At 41.6% G+C, this 20,277-nt stretch overlaps 1 protein-coding gene across 4 annotated transcripts in view; it reads right to left on the bottom strand.

The window, feature by feature from the left end:
• Nucleotides 1–191: 191 nt before the first annotated feature.
• The window catches only part of vav2 (vav 2 guanine nucleotide exchange factor), a 188,870-nt gene continuing 168,784 nt past the window's right edge, over nucleotides 192–20,277 (bottom strand). Inside the window, exons 10-29 of one of the 4 annotated variants that reach the window (XM_053648698.1) lie at nucleotides 18,865–18,960; nucleotides 17,123–17,191; nucleotides 16,786–16,872; nucleotides 14,620–14,705; nucleotides 14,156–14,288; nucleotides 13,699–13,713; nucleotides 13,322–13,431; nucleotides 13,092–13,193; nucleotides 11,341–11,429; nucleotides 10,546–10,559; nucleotides 10,398–10,419; nucleotides 9,844–9,971; nucleotides 9,661–9,732; nucleotides 7,735–7,796; nucleotides 7,331–7,447; nucleotides 5,096–5,183; nucleotides 4,890–5,013; nucleotides 3,626–3,712; nucleotides 3,122–3,276; nucleotides 192–2,067 (exon numbers count right to left, since the gene is read on the bottom strand). In XM_053648698.1, the coding sequence (XP_053504673.1) occupies nucleotides 2,020–2,067; nucleotides 3,122–3,276; nucleotides 3,626–3,712; nucleotides 4,890–5,013; nucleotides 5,096–5,183; nucleotides 7,331–7,447; nucleotides 7,735–7,796; nucleotides 9,661–9,732; nucleotides 9,844–9,971; nucleotides 10,398–10,419; nucleotides 10,546–10,559; nucleotides 11,341–11,429; nucleotides 13,092–13,193; nucleotides 13,322–13,431; nucleotides 13,699–13,713; nucleotides 14,156–14,288; nucleotides 14,620–14,705; nucleotides 16,786–16,872; nucleotides 17,123–17,191; nucleotides 18,865–18,960 (1,704 nt within the window). In that variant the 3' untranslated portion in view covers nucleotides 192–2,019. The remainder of the gene's footprint in view (nucleotides 2,068–3,121; nucleotides 3,277–3,625; nucleotides 3,713–4,889; nucleotides 5,014–5,095; nucleotides 5,184–7,330; nucleotides 7,448–7,734; nucleotides 7,797–9,660; nucleotides 9,733–9,843; nucleotides 9,972–10,397; nucleotides 10,420–10,545; nucleotides 10,560–11,340; nucleotides 11,430–13,091; nucleotides 13,194–13,321; nucleotides 13,432–13,698; nucleotides 13,714–14,155; nucleotides 14,289–14,619; nucleotides 14,706–16,785; nucleotides 16,873–17,122; nucleotides 17,192–18,864; nucleotides 18,961–20,277) is intronic. The other 3 variants (XM_053648695.1, XM_053648697.1, XM_053648696.1) reach the window with 3 other exon arrangements.

Consider the following 20,277-nt stretch of genomic DNA (forward strand, 5'->3'; position numbering starts at 1 on the left):
GTTTGCGAGTGTGCACTGCGATGGGTTGGCACCACGTCCAGAGTGTCCCCCGCCGTGTGCCCGAGTGCCCTGAGTTAAGCTCGAGGCTCCCATGTGACCCTGTGTAGGATAAGCGGTACAGAAAAATGACTTATAGATGGATATAAAATAAAATACAACTGTGACTTTAAGGTTAATAAGAAGCCAGCCACTTAGACAAAAGAAGAAATATTTATTTCATGATAGACTTCAGTTTGGAAATAACTGACCATTCAAAAAAAAAGTACACAATTAGTTTATTTATTCTTTTTTTTTTTGTTGTTTTTTTTCTGGATCACTGACAGGAGTTGTAATATCTATGAGCACATGCAATGGCTTTCTGTCCACTACACAAACAGCAACGAAGCTCCTTGGCTAAACCACAGAACGTCTCAGGCCAGTGAACGTTTCTCACCAGATAAGCGCATACCGTCCATCTCTTCCATCAGCGTTTTTTTGTGAAACAGTGCCAGTGTTGGTTGATGGAACACAGCAACGTGATGTTTTTCAGTAGATTACATGACGGGCTGATATCAGTGCAGCTTCGGAAGGAGGAGTTCAGAAGTATGATTAAGTACTGACAGGCTCGATCATCAGCGTGTCGGAAAATCACAAGAGTACTCTTTCTCTATCAGAGGACCGTTTGATGTCGGGTCCAAGAAACAAGGATTTTCGGAAAGGCAGTCCATTTGTATAACCGTCCTTGTTTATCTCGTGACATGAGAACATTTTTTTTTGTCTTGCAGCCTGTTTCATGGTCTCTGATGGATAAAGTGCACTTGATGGCTGAGGTTCAGGTAAAGCAGCGGGCTCTTAGTCCACAGAATCCTGTTCCGAACCCACAGAATAAAAACACACCACTGCAGCACCATTGGTCAACCAATCAGTAAGGCAAGATAAATAGACTTAACAACAGAAAATCGGGAAATTATTACAGGTGTGATTAGAATCATAATATTGAACCAAAATGCCTTATAAAATCTTTCGCATTGTTCCTGGAACTGGATCAAAAAAAAAAAAAAAAAAATGAAGGAAACTGCAGATTCCAAGAGACCACCGTATTTCTTCACATCAACACACCAAGTGTTTAGGTTGGACTCTCAGTTCTGTATGCAGGCAGATACCGTATATGCAGTCCTCAATACCGTATTCTCTCGCATCACCGAGATGATCATCTTCCTGAGGATATTTCCAGTGGACCCTCCGTTTTGTTACAGATTACTCATCAGAAAGGTTTCCCAGGCTGGACTGATGTCCAGAGTTGATGGATCAGGGAGAACCTGTACGTGTGGTCTGAGAGCTGCGACCGCACTCTGTTAAAGGCACCGTGTTACTAAACAGGGCAGAGGTGTGTTTTCATTTGCGTGTATCTGTAAAAATTTCCCCACAGCACGTTTCCACCGCTCCTGTCAGCCCACAAGGCATTCGAATGACTACTAAGGCAAGTTCTCGCTGTAAAGAAATGCAAAGTGCATCTTTTCCAGGTTACGTTCATAATAAACTTTCTACACAAGTCTTCTTCTTCTTGTTTTTTTTGTTTTTTTTTAAATCATAGATACTTCTCTGGAATAAATTATCTATACACCCCCCCTCCCACCGCAGCTCATGCTGTTTGGCCATAGAAATCTTTATAGATCTTTTTTTTTTTTTTTTTACACAAATTCAGGATTAGCAGAAGCTCTGCCCTGCCAATATGAAGTTCTGCTCTGCTCTGTTCCTCCAACAGAAACAATTTCCAGTTTTCTTCACACAGATCACACAGACATGTTCAGAAGAAGAAGAAGAGGAAGATGAAGAAGAAAAAAAAAAAAGAAAACTAGATTTGAAATGAAGAAACAGGAGTACAAATATTCACTGTAAAATCAGTTTCCAGCTAAAAAAAACAAAACAAACACAAACATGTATTCCACAAGGGGTTTCTGTGGAAACCGAAGAAATCCCCTCCCAGACGGAAGTGGACAAGAGACGATCTGATTGGAGAGAGCAGATGACATCAGAGCTTCACTGCACGCCTTCCTCATCGACGTATGTTGAAGGGAACCAGCCAATCTACGACCGGGAACACAACAACGACCACTTAACGCGACAGCACAAAGAGCTTTCACGTTTAGCATCAAAGAAGGAATATTTTGTCAAATAAATCAAACTTACACCGAGATTTATATCTTTAAAATACTTGCCTCCTCAATCTCATACTGAAATATACTGTACAATGTAGTACATGAGCAGCGAGAGTCCATATTTACAGCTTTAGAACTATATCATCATCCATATAACTTCCAGCTTTGCACTTCAATTCTACCTTCAACCTTCACACTGCTTCACATTCAGCTACACAGTGACATTTGCATCATTGTTACGTAACGAATACAATGCTTCGGGGCGTGTCGTTATTATCCGAAAATAATCAACGACGTTGTGGTGTGATGCGGAGTTCCTGTTACCATACAGCATATCGTGAAGTGTTTAATGCCTCATGTACCACAGCAAAATGCCAAAAATGACATGTTTTATGTCTTAAAGAATGTATTAATCCCACTTTTATCCATTTATAGTTATATTTAATGTTGTGTAACACATGATCTGCAACACAATTTAAATAAACAGTTGTTCTCTCAAAGCTTCTGTTCCTTTTTCCGCCATACATGTCCCTGTAATTCGTTACCATAGAAACGGGAACCTATTCGAACGACTGTATTCATATAAACCTTGCAGCAGGAACTACAGTCAAATTAATGAACACCTTCCGAGCCATCGGAACTGAGAAATCACTTAAGCATTGTTGTGGTTTGAGGCATATACGCTATATGGCCAAAAGTTTGTGGACACCGGACCATCACCACCCATGTGCTCTTATTCAACATGCCACTCCAGTCATTTCAGTCCCTCTTTGCTGTTATAATGACCTCTTACTCTTCTGGGAAGGCTTTGCACTAGATTTTGAAGCGTGGCTCTGAGGATTTACTAATTCAGCCACTAGAGCATTAGTGTAAAAAAAAATAATAAATTGTGTAAATTAGTGCCAAACTATTCCTTTAGTAAAAGTCCTCAGACATGTTGATGCACTATTTTAGCTCGGTCTCTTTCCTAGCTCTCGTCTTACCCTGCCGTTAGCCTCTCCTTTCCACCAGCCCTGGTCTCCTCCGATTTTGCTGTAGATTTTCACGGTGTCGCCTTCTCTCAAAGACAGCTCTCTCATGTCTCGAGCGGCAAAGTTATATCTGGCCACCGCTGTGCTCACCACCTTCGGTGTGAAAACTGTACAACACAACACGTTATTAAGCGGATGAAATAAAACGACACGGCACAGACGGCACGGGACGCAGGAGTGGTTTAGGACCCAGGTGTACGATGCATTGGATGAGTTGCGAGCGGAGATAAAGCAGGGACACATGAGGCTCCGTAACTGAAATGGAGTTTGCGGTGTTGTCATGCATCACTGGAGAGCACGGTGGTAAAAGAATAAGCAGGGAGCAGGTGGAGGAAGAGGAACGAGGACGGAAAAGAAAAAGGGGAAATTGCTGAATGGATGGTTTCTATTGTGATAATGAGAAAGAGCGCGCGAGAGCGAGAGAGAGAGAGAGAGAGAGAGAGAGAGAAAGAGTACCTGACCAGAAGGGAGTAGAGCTCTGAGATGAGAAGTTGAGGCCTTGAGGACTGAGGAAGGAGAAGTTGTAGGAAGCACAGGAGGCTGCTAGGATATGAGCGAGAAGAGAGAAAATAGGAGAGGAAACAACGTGAGAAGAAACACAGCAGCAAACAGACGCTCGGACCAACAAAAGAAATTCGCATACATCCTTCCCCATGCATGTGTGTACCGTATATCTGAGGAGTTACAGTGAAATCAGTTATCGAGCAGCAAAAGATATAACGGAGTTAGTCCTGCTAAAACTACCGGATACAAACTGCTGATGGTTCCTTTACAGCAGTTCTCCTGCTTCTCTCTTGCACATTTTACAGCCGTGTGTTTCCACAGAGGCCAGTTAGACACGGCTGGACAGTAAACAAAGGCGGTGTTGTGGGCTTCTGGCCAGAGGGTGGTGAATATCTTTTATAATAATAGACCCTGCTGCATGTGTTGAACAGAGCCTATTCAGGCTGCAGGGCCAAAAAAAATCTTCGGGGCGGCTCCCGGGCACACAAGCCACGGGGTGATTGACAGGTGCAATGGGAAGAGGCGTGGTATGTGGCATGTGGGGGGCGGGGCCAGCAGCTGTTTCTTCAGACGGAGTATGTAAGGGTGAGAGAGAAAGTAGTGAGAGAGAGCAGGGTGATGCCAAGGATAAATAGCCGAGAGAGTGTGAGAGAGAGAGAGAAAGAGAGAGAGAGTGTGTGAGAGAGAAAGAGAGAGATACACAGACAAGTAGACAAGAAAGACAAAGAGAGAATGAGACAGAGATGCACAGACATACAGAGACAGAGAGTGATAAAGAGGGAGAGAACAATACAGAGAGAGACTGAGTGAGAGAGAAAGAGAGATTCACATAGAGAGAAAGAAAGAGAGACAGAGAGAGATACACTGAAACAGAAAGAGAGAGAGACAGAGAGAGATACACAGAAACAGAAAGAGAGAGAGAGACAGAGAGAGATACACTGAAACAGAAAGAAAGAGACACAGAGAGAGATACACTGAAACAGAAAGAGAGAGAGACAGAGAGAGATACACTGAAACAGAAAGAAAGAGACACAGAGAGAGATACACTGAAACAGAAAGAAAGAGACACAGAGAGAGATACACTGAAACAGAAAGAGAGAGAGACAGAGAGAGATGCACTGAAACAGAAAGAGAGAGAGACAGAGAGAGATACACAGACATAAAGATACACTGAGACACAAAGAGATTCACCGAGACCAAGAGACAGGTGTGTTACCTGGAGAGCGGGTGCTGGCTCTGGAGTTGGAGCGCTCTCTGGACTTGTACGGGTATCGTAACGTTGTGTCCAGCAGCTTAAAGCTCTCTTTCAGTGAGTGACACTGATAATACTCCACCAGCTCCTGCAGACACAGTTAAACATGGCTTCAACTCTTCCTGCTACGCAGCCTGGATATAAACTGGATTAGCTGCTTAAATCTTTACCAGCAGGCTCTCAAACTTCTTTGCTTCTGTGATGTGAATCCAGTTGTCTTTCTCGATCACTTTAATGTGCTTCACTTCATCATTGAACCTGGCCAAGAGAGCAGAATCGCTGTTTAACAGTGAGCAACATCAGAGTCATGCTCACTTACATCGTGCTTACATTAAAGGAGAAAACCGTCCTGTAAAACATGCATATCAATATTCAGAATTAATATACGATCTTCGAAAGATTTAATTTCGTTTAAACGTCTTTCACTGCTCTATTTTCACTTTGCTTAACAGTTTCCTTCATTACTCACAATTCTGCTCAACTACCCAGTAACTGCTGAAACTGGCCCCTTGCTCCACCACTACCAAAACAGAGCGATGCAGCGGCGCTTTAGTCAATTACTCTATTCATCTCTTTATCTGTACACTCTGCTTAAACAGATCGATAACCGTCGATAGTGTCTCACTCGTCAGCGTTGTATATCTGCACTGAATTCTTCAGCTTTGAGTCCGACATTTGCTCCAACGTCTCCACCGCTTCTGCAGTACACTTCTCATTGGCATGGAATATGGTGAGTGAGTGAGAAAAGAAGCTCTTTGGTTTTTAGGAGCGAACAGCAAAACCTGACCATTACCCTGTGTGAGAACGTTGAATTTTTTTCTTGAATTAAATGGCACTGTAACTGCGCTAGGGACATCCCACTGTGACATCAGCGCGGCACTAGTGATGCACGGTATACCGGTACTACGGTAGTATCGCGATACTAAAGCTTCAAATTACCGCCGATGCGACTGTATTTTTTAAACAGTGGTATCGTTCAAGTTCAAGTGGTTTTATTGTCATTGTGAAACGAAACAACGTTGCTCTAGGACCACGGTGCTACATTAAACAACACGCTAACCACATGAGACGACACAGAACTAAATAAGATCTACACATTTTCACATAAAGTGTACGTGCAGACGTGTGCTAAAAACACAGGACAGTACAATACTACTAAAACGGGACAGTGGGCACAGTAAGTGACAGTGTAGCTCCGAACAGTGCACAGTTCTAGTGTCTGATATAAGAGCTAGTGCAGAAGATAGGTGCCAAGGAGTAACAATATCATTTAAAAATGATATAAATATAAACATAACATGCTATGACTGAGTATTCTTATAGTAGCTTATACCAAATATGGACATAGCAGTTATTGTGGTAGCATCCAGGTAAAGTGTATAATAGTGACAATAAATGAAATACTATATTTTTATAATACAGTAGCAGCAAAAATGCAACAGAGTCAATGCCAGAATGTGCAAATATTTCAATGGGAGTGGGGTGGTGTTCAGTTCAGACAGTGTGTGTGTGTTTGCGTGCATGTGTGTCCGTCCAGTCTCTGAATATTAAGGAGTCTCATGGCTTGGGGGATAGAAGCTGTCAGACAGTCTGGCCGTTAGGGCCCGAATGCTTCGGTACCTTTTTCCAGACGGCAGGAGGCTGAAGAGTGTGTGTGAGGGGTGTGTGGGGTCATCCACAATGCTGGTTTCTTTGCGGATGCAGCATGTGGTGTCAATACGTCAATCGCCAATGCGGTAGTAATTAATGTTGTATGTGCGGCAGTTAATACTATTTTCGCTAAAATGACACACCCCGCTGCTTTTACAGAATACACAAAAGTTAGCGACACTTCATTTAAATTTCTTTACCTTAATCTTTAATGATTTCCTGTTTGCTAGTAAGCGAGCTAACGTTCCCAATTTGATCACTTTTTTTGGAGTTCATTTCCAAATTCAGTTATTTATTCCTAATGTTGTGTTCATTCTTAGTTCTTTGCACGATTTCATTGCTCTATGGAACAATAGATTAAATACATGGCACATTGAATTAGCTGCTTGCCTTGATGTTGCCTCGCTTGTATGATTGTTCTTGAGATTTCCAACAGCCAGTTATTCATTCTCATTAAAAACGTAGTCGGAGGACAATTCGGTTCGTCTGTTTTCATTTATATCGATGTATTTCTGTAAATTTGCTTCATTTTTCTAGATTTGAATTATGAATTAACCCAATATTGTGTGGTATCATGATACTATTTGGTATCGTGATACTTCAGCTGGTATAGTATTGCAAGATATGTTTATGGTATCGTGACAACCCTACATGGCTGTTAACTGTTAACCTTTGATGGTGGAGATTTCCTTTAATAACCCTGACTATGAGCTCACTGGCCATTGTTAAACTGCAGTCATGTGTCTGTCACTCACTTTATGCTGATGGCAAAGCGTTCGGCCTCCGCGGTTCGCTCTCTGATCAGGTATGTTCCGCTGCTGTGAGACTTCAAGAGGTTATCAGCCTGCTGCCTCTCCATGTTCCCCGCAAACCTGTATCACACACACACACACACACTCATTCATCATCGCAGGTCTTATACAGGGGTCAGTGCATTGAGAAATGCCATGATGTGCATTGCATACGGCTCAACGCAATCAATCATCTGCATCGATTCAAGCCGTAAGTGCAATGCAGTTGTTTTTGATGAATTTTAGTTAGGTCAAATGTTCACGGAGTGCTTTGATTACACATTTTGCTCTGCTTTGAGTAAACTACTGAACACCGAAAAATCAATACTGCTGAAATTGGAAAACAAAAAGGAAGAAAAGGGACGTACCAAGGATAAACATTGTAATCCATCTCTCTTGAGGACTGACGACTGGGAAGAGACTGAGACGGCTGGAGAGAGAGAGAGTGAGAGAGAGAGAGAGTGAGTACTGTACTGTGTACTGTGAGCATACTGTAGCAATATTATTCACAGTGACATGTTTAACCTCCTATTTTCAGAAAGTATCACACATATTTGGGTAGTTTCTCCCTTTTCAATATCATATATATACATATATACATATATCTGCTGGAAGATCCAACCACGGCCCATTTGAAGCTTTCTGGCAGAGGCAGTCAGGTTTTTATTTAATATCTGTTGATAATTGATAGAGTCCATGATGCCATGTATCCTAACAAAATGTCCAGGTCCTCTGGCAGAAAAACAGCCCAAAACATTAAAGAGCCCCCACCATATTTACTGGTGGGCATGAGGTACTTTTCCATATGGCTACCTCTCTGTGTGCACCAAAACCGCCTCTGGTATTTATTGCCAAAAAGATCTATTTTGGTTTCATCTGACCATAGAACCCGATCCCATTTGAAGTTCCAGTAGTGTCTGGCAAACTGAAGACGCTCGAGTTTGGAAGGGTTTCGAGAAAAAAAGCCTCTACTCTCATCCAGAAACAAACAACTTGTGGTGATGTAGGTGACATCAGATTGTAGTTTTGGAGACTTTCTGACCCCAAGACGCAACTAACTTCTGCAATTCTCCAGCTGTGATCATAGGGGTGCCAATAATCGTTGCACACCTATATTTAACAAAGAGATTTATTTTTTTGATAAGCCTATGTTGTGTTTAATATCCATGAAAGCAGAGTATTTTTGTGAATTTTTTTAACAAAAGATCAAAAGGTTAAACAATAAAGACAATTTTTCACAGCCTTCTTTGCTCATAATAACCGAGGGTGCCAATATTAGTGGAGGGCACTGTATATAAGCACTGGTCTCATTAGTCACCCTTAGTGTGCTAAGAGAAAGACTGGTTGTGGTTGTGTTTGTGGTGCAAAGCCCAGAAATGTCAGGAAACAGGAAATGGAGTGCTAGCTACACTGTACTGCTATGTTTCTGCCTGATGGAATCGTCCTGGCCTCTGAATGAACTTGCATACACTCCCTCGAACAGCTGTCTTTGATAACTCGTGTTTGTAAAAAGAAACGTTTTATGAAACTATGCTCTGAATTAACTGTTAACATAATGTCCTACACTTTTATTTAATCAGAGGCTTCTGTTGTTTTGGTTTTTTTTTAAATTTTTTTTACTCACACCTTGTTTAAAGTAGGGCGTTTGTGTAACTTGTCTCACATGTGTCCCATATTAAGATTTATATTCGTAGACTTAACATTAAGACATAAATTTAGGTTGCAGCCAGATTCTTCCTGCCTCCCAAGTTCTTAAACAGCACATCACATCACATCACATCCACCCTCAACTTCTGAAGAAGGACTTCTTAAATAGATGTGTTTTCTCAGGGAGTCTTGGGATGACCGTTTAAAGCTGCTAGCTCACAGCGACTAACTGGTTTCGTGAACGTTCCGTAAACATAAACGGACAAAAACGTACGACAGTAATAGTTAGCAAATAGATGTAATAGTTGGCAAATTTCTGTGGTATAAAAGGAATAAAACACGGTTACAGGAAATAGTAAGAGTAGCTCTGCTTTGCATTAGGGTGCGTCACACCGACGGCATCACTGATTAGTTTCCGATAACAGCATGCCACGACATGACTGGAGGCGTCGACGGTTGAAAGGTCGCCACCCACGGATATTTTATAGAGGGGCGATTTTTTGAGCGACGAGTTCGGCCGAGCTAAATTTTCAACAAGTTGACTGTTAAAAAAATATGAATGTGTTTACAGCTCCAAGGATTGAATTTTGAAACCATTCCGGTAGATGCGGATTTGCTTCCTTTAACATGAATTGTGAGAGACTCACCTTTGGATCTAGACATGGCTTTACGCTGGAGCTGGGGAAGTAGCCGATCTTCAGGGTCTGAATGAGCTTCCCCTGGGAGACAGACACACACACACAAACACACACAAAAAGGCCTTTGTGACTTTTCTTTTCTGCAACCATGACTCAAGATGCAGTCAGAAACGAATCAAAGTATTAGCTCACCTCCCACCAAGAGGTGTCTGGATCTCCCTTCAAAAGCTCAATGACATCACCTGTTTGGAAGGAGAGAGGGCACTTTCCCGGGGGAGCTGGAGTACCGTGGTAGTTCCTGATTGCAACCATCTTTGGACCTAGAGTCATGCAGAGAAAGACACCGGATCCAAAACAACATCAGTTTCACTACAAGCTATGGCATAGTATGGAACTCAATTTATCGAACACTTCTAAAAATCAGTCGATAAAACGGACACAAGAACTCAACTTTCTAGAATACCAAATAAAGATGTATCAAAACGGGACGACGGCAGGATTTTAGCTGTACCAAAAAAACCAGACTACATAGCTGTGATCTTGAGAAATGTGCCGATCCCAAACTCTAAACTCTCCATCTGTTTAGCCTGAAATCAGACATGGAGTTCACTGGATGGCAGCAGTGAGCTACAGCAAAACATCCCGCCGTAATCTCTGACCAGGACGTCGTGTGCACTGAGGACTCAATAAATGTTCAATAATAATTTGTCTCTGAGCAGAGAGGGCATGAGGGCACACGTTCCTACCTGACTGAGGAAGTCCAAGCTCCTGGAAGACAGAAAAGTTACTGTGCGTTATTATTTCACTCAGTGTGTACGGTTCGCTTTAACCTGGCTTTCCTTGTGTCTAATATCCAGCTGATGAAGAACAGAATGAAAAAGATGGTACACTCACCGAATCATGGGGATCTACAGAGAGAGAGAGAGAGAGAGAGAGAGAGAGAGAGAGAGAGCAATAGAAAGAAAGAGAGGGGGGAAAGAGAGAGGAAAAAGAAGGAAAAGAGAGACAGAGAGAGAAAGAGGGAGAGAGAAAGAGAGAGAGAGACAGAGACAGACAGAGAGAGAGAGACAGACAGAGAGAGGTAGAGAGAGAGAAAGAGAAGGAAAAAAGAGAAAGAGAGAAAGAGAGAGATGGGGAGAGAGAAAGAAGGAAAAGAGAGACAGAGAGAAAGAGAGAGAGAGAAAAAGAGAGACAGACAGATTGAGAGACAGACAGACAGAGAGAGAAAGAGAGGAAGGAAAAGAAGAAGGAAAAAAGAAGAAGGAGGAAAAAAGAGAGAGAGAAAGAGAGGGGGAAAAGAGAGAGAGAATGAGAGAAAGAAGGAAAAAATAGAGACAGACAGAGAGACAGAGACAGACAGAGAGAGAGAGAGAGAGAGAGAGAGAGAGAGAAAGAGACAGACAGAGAGAGAGGACAGAGACAGACAGAGCGAAAGAGAGCGAGAAATAGAGAGAGACAGACAGAGAGAAAGAGAGCGAGAGAGAGAATCGGATAGAGAGAAAGAGACAGACAGAGAGAGAGGGAGAGAGAAGAGAGAGAGACAGACAGACAGAGAGAGAGAGAAAGAGAGTGAGAGAGAGAAAGAGAGAGAGAGAGAGAAAGAGAGAAAGAGAGAGAGGTCAGTGGCTGATGGGTTGATTTTAGCTGATATTTCGCTCATTAAAGCAGAGATGAGCATGTGGAACTCACTGATTTTACAGATGGTGATGACCTCCAGGCACTCTTTATGAGCACCGGTCCCACAGCGGGAACAGTAGTAACCCTGATAGAAGATCCCCCTGCAGCAGAGTGTGTATGTGTGACAGAGACACACACACACAGAGAGAGAGAGAGAGAGAGAGAGAGAGAGAGAGAGAGAAAAGCACAAGAAATATTAAGAACACTGCCACTTTGTCTCTTTCCAGTCCAGTAACTTGTTGACTGATCATTTTTCACAGCCCATCGCAGAACATTAGTGTAATGTAGCCTAAAACTCAACCTGCATACTCTCACTGCTGTCAAACACCGCTGCATCTCTGAAACGAACTCAGGAAAAGTTCAGTGTTCTCAGCATCTCTTAATGAAACTTAAGTTTGCAAAGCCAAATTCCACGTCAAAGTTTGCTCTTTCAAAACGAAACTCTACATGTTGAATTTAGATCGGACAATTACAGAGTTTACATTTTAACGAAGATAAAACGCATTTACACGTCATCATGTGGCGTTTTTAACCGGTCCGGGTCACCATAATTACAGTTATGTCATGCCACGTGCAGAACCAGACTGGGAAATCAGGCCAGGGGAAAAAAATAAATAAATAAAAGTAAATAAAATAAAAGTTCCTGCCCCATCAGACAAACTGTGTTGTAGGGTGTGGGCAACATTACCTCGAAAAACAGCTCGTGAACACGCTAGCAATACTAATGTATTAAATCTGATAACACATACATCATCTTGAAAATAATCTTTAGATATTGCCAAGAAAGATGAGAATATGTAAGAAGCGTTTCTTTTCCTACAACTGCATGACACTTATGTTAAAGCAGGAATGAACAATAGTTATCTCACGGTCTCAAAAAAAAACAACAACAGTTAGTCTTAAATGATTGAGTGTATTGGCTGTAACTGTAGAAAAGATAACGTATTAGAACGAGCGCACTAATATGGTATAACCTTGTGATTTTGACTCGCAGCTGGAACGGTCAGACGTGCCGTTCTAGAATATCAATCACCTTCGGGCCAATCGGAAGCGAGCATCCGATGGCTGTGTGGTAGAAGATCTTATAAAGACCGTCAAATCGAGGCTGATCTTGTTGCGCAAGGATCAGCGGTGTATTGATGTAGTTTGACAGATCTCAAACCTTAGGAGATCATAAGTATTACAAATAGTATTGATGCCATTCTATTGGTTGCTTTATTTATGTAATGTGATAGAAGAGTAAAGATAAGGCACTTTATCACTTACTCGTGTTTGTCACACACACCACTGTTAGAATTACCCAGTATGCTTTGTTAGTGGACACATAGGACCACATTTAGGTCAGTGCAGAAGTGTGGGGTTTATATGGGTCAATAGTCTTGCAGCTACAGAACAGAGTTTAGTAACATGAACCAAAGCCTGTTCAAGGACAGAACTCGGTATTTAAAGTGCTGGCGACTTGGCTTAGTTAGTATGTGTGTGTGTGTATGTGTGTGTGTGTGTGTGTGTGTGTGCGCGCATGTTTGTGGTTATTTGGTTTCCTCCATCTAAATGCTCACTTGCCCCGTGTTCAGCTTTCAGTCACTGGAACGACTCCAAAAAGACACAAATAAAGGCTTTGATCCGTTTTCCTTGGCTGAGCGAACGGCTGCCGGTTAGACCGGCATATTGTAACGCGATAAAAGAAAAACGTCTAGTGCGAGCAGCGTGGCGATTCGGAGATTTTTGAGTCGTGTTGTGTACTACTTCTACGGTCTTCTCACCTCAGGAGCATCTTACAGGCTCTGCAGTTGGTGTTCTTTTCAAACGTGTGCATCTGGAAGTCGTGCTGGTTGGCCGTGGCTCTCTCTGGCTTGATGTTGGACCTATGTTCGACGTCAAACGTTTTAGTATCTTTTAGAAAACGGAGAACCCCCCCCCCCCCCCCCACCCAAAAAAAAACCAAACCCGAAACCATACCCGAGCAACATTTTATTGCATACACGATACGCACATGGCCATCTCAAACTGTTCCATCCACTTTCTTTTGGTGTCTTCTGTCTTGCAGAAGAACTGGAAGCCTTGCTTGCCTTTCAGATGGATCAGGTAGAAGCCGTACGACCACTGCGCGGGGCAGAAACAGCAGCGTTAAACGTATGATGGATTTGGCACTGATTTTATATTAGTCATGTTGGGGGGAGGGGGAGGTAAATAAAAACACCAGTGACAAATTTACCCCGATTAGTTGCGAAATAAACGTAATCCCTGTCTGACAACATAACTAGACTGTGTAGCTCTCGACATAACAGAACACAAATCAAACTATCAGAGGCAAGGCAGGCAATCACAGCGACTGATCCATACATAAATCAGAGGTTTGATTCGGCTTACCATCTTTCCACTGGCCTGGTAGGCATGCAAGGAGAAAGGAGAGAGAGAGAGAGAAAAGAGGGAGAGAAGAGATAGACACCCAGTTACACATGCAATCTTTCACACATGCAGATCTGTTCAATGTTAGATTCCAAGATGCCGATAAAAGGCATTTTCCGTAACCCAGTGCGTTTCTCTCGCGGCCGGCCCGCCTGAGATTACGAGCACCATGCTGTCTGTTTAAGAACAAGATTACACAAGCACAATCCACGTACAGCGCTATACAGAACTGGAACTAGAGGGAAAGAAAAAAAACTCCCCAGCACCTCGCATGTTAGACGATGCGACTTATTCTGAAACCCATTTCAGCACTCAAATGTCAGTGTAGATAGAAATCACACAACTTTTTTTTTTTTTCTTTTCCCCCCCCGATCATTTCTCTTAACGCGACACGGGAATAAACACAGAGCGTCTCTACCTTTTTCATGTCTCGGTTATTTGTAGGGTCGTCTGACATTTTGTAATACTGGAGCTCGATGATTTCTTTCAGCTCGTAGTTGTAGTTTTTTCTCTTGCACACAATTACCACTTTATCAAACAGGAAGATGTACCTGCAGACATCAGGGAGGGGGAAAAAGGCAAAACGCATAGGTTTATTTTTTTGGTAAAAGATTGCAGAAATAGCTTTGAATTTATGTTATATCGTTTCGTATTTGAAGTGTTTATTGGTGGAAGTCAACAGACGGCCATTGCAAGCGAGTTTGGAAGTAATGGAAGAATTTATATATATATATATATTCTTTCATGGAAATTGTTGGGTGCAGTAATGACACCTATTCTACACACGCTGGAGTATAAACACTGGAGGACCCCTTTATCTCGAAACAAGTCTAGAGTGAGTCTTTAGGCCCATTTAAAACTACACATGCATTAAAACCTCACCTGTCCTGTTTGGTCCGGTTAACTATAGAGCACACTTTGATTTCTCCGTCTATCTTTGGCCTCCCGTATTCCTCCAGTTTCACCTGCTGCAGAAGACAAACACAGATTTCCTGCTTTATTCTTCTGAAGAGTTTCACTGATGAAGAGGTTCAGCGTGTGAATGATTAGGGGGTTTATACAGATGTATCGGACAGTACACGCATACTTTACATCGGGTGTACAATTATATTCCGTTGTATAACTGTGAAATCTTTTATGTAAATGTCACGACTAAAGCACACACTGCCTGATTTAAGCGCGACGCACATTCTTTGTTATAAGGCACGCTGTCATCATTTCCCTCCAATAGAACGATAAAGCGAACGCTCTCTCTGGTCTTCCTGCAGATTTTTTTTTCCTTTTCTTTTTTCTTTGAGCCACAGGCACATATGTAAATAAAAGCGCTCGCCTCCAAACTAAACACTTCCTCCCACATGCTGGAACAGAGGATACGCTGATTTTAACATGGAAATAAAGTCCGTCCTCTCAGCACTCGTACTCCGGAAGTTTCAATGATTTATGAGAGCAAACAATCGCGGCGGTTGCGGCAGGTATGAAGTGAGCAGCATGATAACGTGAGCGCCGAAAGACCGAGCAGAATGTTCCGGACAACCTGAGAGGTATATAAATGGAAATGAGCTTTTATACTGTATAGAAATAAAATAAAAATATATATATATATATGATTCTCAATACAAAGAAAAGAAAAAAAAGTCATTCCTGCTCGTCTTATTTTCACATGGTGTAAAGCTTTTAGTGGATGTTTTCAGAATTCTTCAACCTAATTGATCAGATAGTGTTGATTAGCTTTCTGTAGCATCTCAGACACTGCAACGTAACCCATAGGTTTATAATAACGTGCTCTTTCCATATCGTTTCTATAGTAACCGCTTACACGGAGATGCTCCACGTATGTCATCACTGATCTAGTAGAGGAAGGAGTCTCCAGTGCCAGCGAATCGTAACAGGTGACAGAATGACCAATGTCTGATGGTGTTATAACATACATACTGTAATAACTTGTGTCAGGGACGTTCCACGGCGTTAAAGATATCTCTAAACGGATGTTGTTGATTATTTTCCTCTAACAGCACACTCTCAAGTGTCTTATTCCTTTTACTTCTACACTCCCTACCTACCAAACCTTTTTTTTTTTTTTTTTTTTACACGGAGGATTTGTAACTATTGTCACTTTTAATCAAGCATAAATTAAAACTTATACATAATTCAATTCTATACTAATTCATTAATTCATTCATTCATTAATTATTTGTTTAATTGCAATGGCTATCACAATCAATTCAGACCTAGTCTAAACTTTTATACATTTCAACATGGTTATACGGTATATTTAGCTTTTAATGGCGCTGTACATACAAGGAAAATTAAGTAAGTAAATACATTTCCGCAAACTTCAGGAGCCTAATATTTCACACAGGTCCAAAGTTGTGACCCACTGGTGATGTTTCTCTAAATGGTGGAAACCTATGGAAGTTTGCTTTAGAGTTGATGTTAAGTGTAATTTCATACTAATAGCAATCGTATAGCGTCTTCGTACTTAGTGATTTGCTAACACATTTGAGGAAAAATGTTGATATCGTGTCTACAGTCGATATACCTTCACACGGTTAAATCAGTCCATAGAGGATTTCATAGAGGCTTTTTTTTGGGGGGGGGGATTGTTGCAGCCAAAAACGCTTGATGTTGATGCATTTTCTTTTTTTTTTTGAATTGGAGAAATTGCAATTGCACAGAACTGCTTTGCACGGTCTTTCACGGTGATGTTTGTTGGTAAATGAAACCTTTTAGCTGTACTCGTGTTCGACGAGCGTGAATGGAAGGGGGTTCGGTCTGAAAGCGTGTCGTGATGACGTCACATGGCGTATTGTGATCTGTGGAAAATGTGCGGTACATTTTGAAAAACTGCAAGCTCCTGCGAATATCGCGGCGTTTCCTTGATTTTGCGTTCGTTTCTGCGGACTGGTTAATATAAAAGACTTTTTCAGCTTTACTGAGCTCACACGGCTGCCTAGCAACAACGTTCTCATGTGTTTCTCAATCTCCATGTGAATGCACTAATAGGATCAGAAGGGTTCGATCGTTATTCCTAAACTCACAGATTCTTACCAAATTTTCTATTGAGCACTGAAATTCCCCGATTTTCTTCAGAGTCTCGTTGTCCCTTTTCACCTCATTGATATACATGGCCAGGTCCTGTAAAAAGCACACAGAGGCACAGAGAAACACTCAGACGTCACATCGGTCTGACATTTTCCCCTCCAGAGGCTCGGAATCTTAATTCGGTGTGTAATATTTCGACGCGTGTTCAGATCGCTCTCCATTACAGCGTGCAGTCAATGTGGAACTAAACGCCCCCATGGCTCCTGCGGTGAGTGACTGACAGAGCGCTCGGATCGCTGTGAAGGATGATGTGTGTAGATGTCGGTGTCAGTTCGGCTTCTACCTGCATGGCTTCCAGGGCCTCCTTCAGCTGCTGTCTCTCCGGCCGATCCATCGAGTGGCTCACCAGCTCCTGTAGTGCAAACAACTCGCACACGTGAGTCACCTGAGCTTCGGGACTTCTATTTACGATACTGTCATGTTCTCGTGTACTGGTGTTGTCCTAAAAAAACTGTCAAAACTGAAAGGGCAGCGAAAAGTCAATGCATCTCTTGAATTTTCCCACAAGTCAGTTCATGGACACTAATTTAAACTGTTTTAAAGTAAAAACTTTTAACATTCAAGCTTTAATATACAGTTATTGTTTCGCTCAGTCAATCATCAACCATCATAAACACAAGCCTTACTCACAGATATCCAGGAAACAATATTAAAACTATTTAATATTATAAGACTTAAAAACCCTCAAATCTGCCCAGATTAGAAAATGCTCTAAAATACGCAAACTCTATAGTTAATTGTACTACTTTAACCTTTTTTTTATTTTTTATATAGAATATTTTACATTTAGCCCTGATTCATATATCGGTCATGTCTATATCACACCGACCCACACTCCATAGCTTCATCACGAACGCACACGCTCACCTCACCCGTCACTGTGATGCCCTTAAGGCCACATGTGTACTAATATTTCAGCACAGGGCAGTTAGGAGGAGTGAATGAGCTGAGTGTGATTTTGTACACGGACACCGTGTACGAGCTAGGAAATGGAATGAGTTCAAATAACCACAAATAATCATAAATAATCACAAATAACCAAAGCACCCACACCCTCTCCCCCTCCCCCCATCATCCTCTCCTGCTCAATGGAGCAATCCGGTGCGGTGTCTGAATTTGTTGCCTTTTCACTATATAATGAACTATATTATTACCCATAGTAATATATTTACTATAGTAATATATCTATTTTTTGTCTCTGGATTTAGGACAGTCCAACAGGTACTCGCCTGTTCCTGTTGCTGTGTTAAAACAGAACATCGCCTTTAATACGTCTGACATTTTTCAAATTGTTTACGTGACAGCAGATCAGCAGTCATATACATGTACAGTGCTGCATACAGAACAGTCTGTATAATACACGCTTTCCCAACCCTGCTTGGACCCCCCGAATCCTTCACATTTTGATCTTTTCCCTGCTCTAACACACCCTGGTTCAGCTCATCATCTAATTAGCAGCGATTTAAAGCACAGCAAGGATTCTCAGGGTTCTCGGTGTGTACCGGGGTCGTGAACTCAGCAGGGATTTTGAGTCTCTGACTTTATGGAGTAAAGGGAAGGAGTGATAGGATGTGATACGAGTGAGAGGATGATATTAACGGATATCGACGATGTCCGTCAACGTAATCGTTTTGGAAATGGATTGTGATTCACAGCTTGTGAAATAGGCTGATATTGATCAGAATATTCGGATTGAGCAAAACAGGCATGTTTTTTTTTTTAACAAAAAGTTATGTTTAAAAATTATTTTTTAGCTTTCACCCTTAAGGACCTTCAGAACGTTAGCAACGTGCACATGATAACGTTAAAACAGGCACCAGAAAACATCTGCACTTAGACCAAGTGTACTGAAAAATTCATCCTCAAATACTAAATAGGAAAAATTTCATTCTGGAATAAAATACATATTCCCGCCTTGTGATTGTTCTTTGTTTGTCTCATTAATATTCACACATCTTTTACGTGAATCTTTTACGTGATTAACCGTTGAATATCTCCAAATGATGTGTATGGTATTCCACTCACCTTGAGCAGGAGGTGGTATTTGAGGACCCTCTGCATAGGAACTACCAGCAGATCCTGCAGTTTGAACTTCCCCTCCTGTACCTTCATGGTGCACTCCTGAGAAACGTCAGCAACACAGCGTTGAACAGAAACGCTTTAACAGTTCGTTCATGCGTACACACCGTGCTATGCGCTTCTTTTATATAAACTATCAATCTTACATGCAATCTTTTTCATCAGCTATGTTTGTGCTCTGGAACAAAACACACTGCAGCGAGTGAGAAAGTACTCTAAGCGTAATCCCACCCGATCAGTATCTTAACAAATAAGCTGAAACGCCATCGATGTGATCTTTATAATCTTCCACGCTCCTCGTCTCTCACACACACACACACACACTCTGCACTTGACATTTATCCCTGCGTGAAGAGCTCATCATGACAGTGTAATACCAGTGTTTGTGCACTTCTCCGGGAACATATTCTGATTTGAATCCACTATTGCAGACTCTTTATAACGGCTGTTCGATTACCAAACCCTCTGTCTGATAATCATCGGTATTTGTTAACTATTCACATATGTCGACAGTTTCATTTCCTCCAGACGAGCCACCTGTACCGCTGCGCAGACCTAATAGCCACCTCAATATCCTCTGATCCAGTCTTAATCTCGGGATGTATCCGTGAGACACACTGCAGGAATCTAGTCGGTGTTTCCTGAATGAAGGAAACGAATTAACAGCACTACTCGGTCAGTAGCGGAGTGGCGTGGAGGCTGAGGATCCTGCGCAGACAAACTACACTCCGGCTCCTTAGATTTAAGTCGTAAACCTTATAAAACTTTAGAGGACCATTTCTTTCAATAATTAAATCCTTAAATCAAGAAACGTAGCAGCTGGGTAAAGCGGCTTTAAAAAAAAAAAAAAGGCACCGCGCTAGTTTTGTGCGTTCTGTGTTTATATAAAACCTACTGAGCTGAAAATCTCGTTGGAAAATCCTGAGACCGTAATGAATGTGTGACAGGTTGGTTTTTATTGCAGTAGAAAAAATAAACGTGAAGAATATTTCTGTACCGAGGTTGGTTTCGTTTTTTTGTAAACTGAAATTCAATCATTTTTCCAGAACGTTCAAGGATAAGCAGACTTTTCTCCGCTCGCCGGCAAGTTAAATAAACATCCTGTGGCTTTGGAATAAACAAAACAGTTACAAAATTAAAGGATTTTATTTGGTTCTCAGTGGCTTTATTTCAATGCTCAAATGTGTTACAATGCCTTTGTAGATTTCTGCAAATGTTAATATATATATATTTTTTTAAATAATAAGAGGGAGCATAAAAATTGCATTGTGTTTTTTTTTTTTATTTATTTAGTCCCACCCCGAATAAACCCTTTCAAATAACAGATGTTTACATGTAGTCCACGAGACACAATAATAA

Source organism: Ictalurus furcatus, chromosome 18, assembly GCF_023375685.1.
Source record: "Ictalurus furcatus strain D&B chromosome 18, Billie_1.0, whole genome shotgun sequence".
NCBI classification, from domain to species: Eukaryota; Metazoa; Chordata; class Actinopteri; order Siluriformes; family Ictaluridae; genus Ictalurus; species Ictalurus furcatus.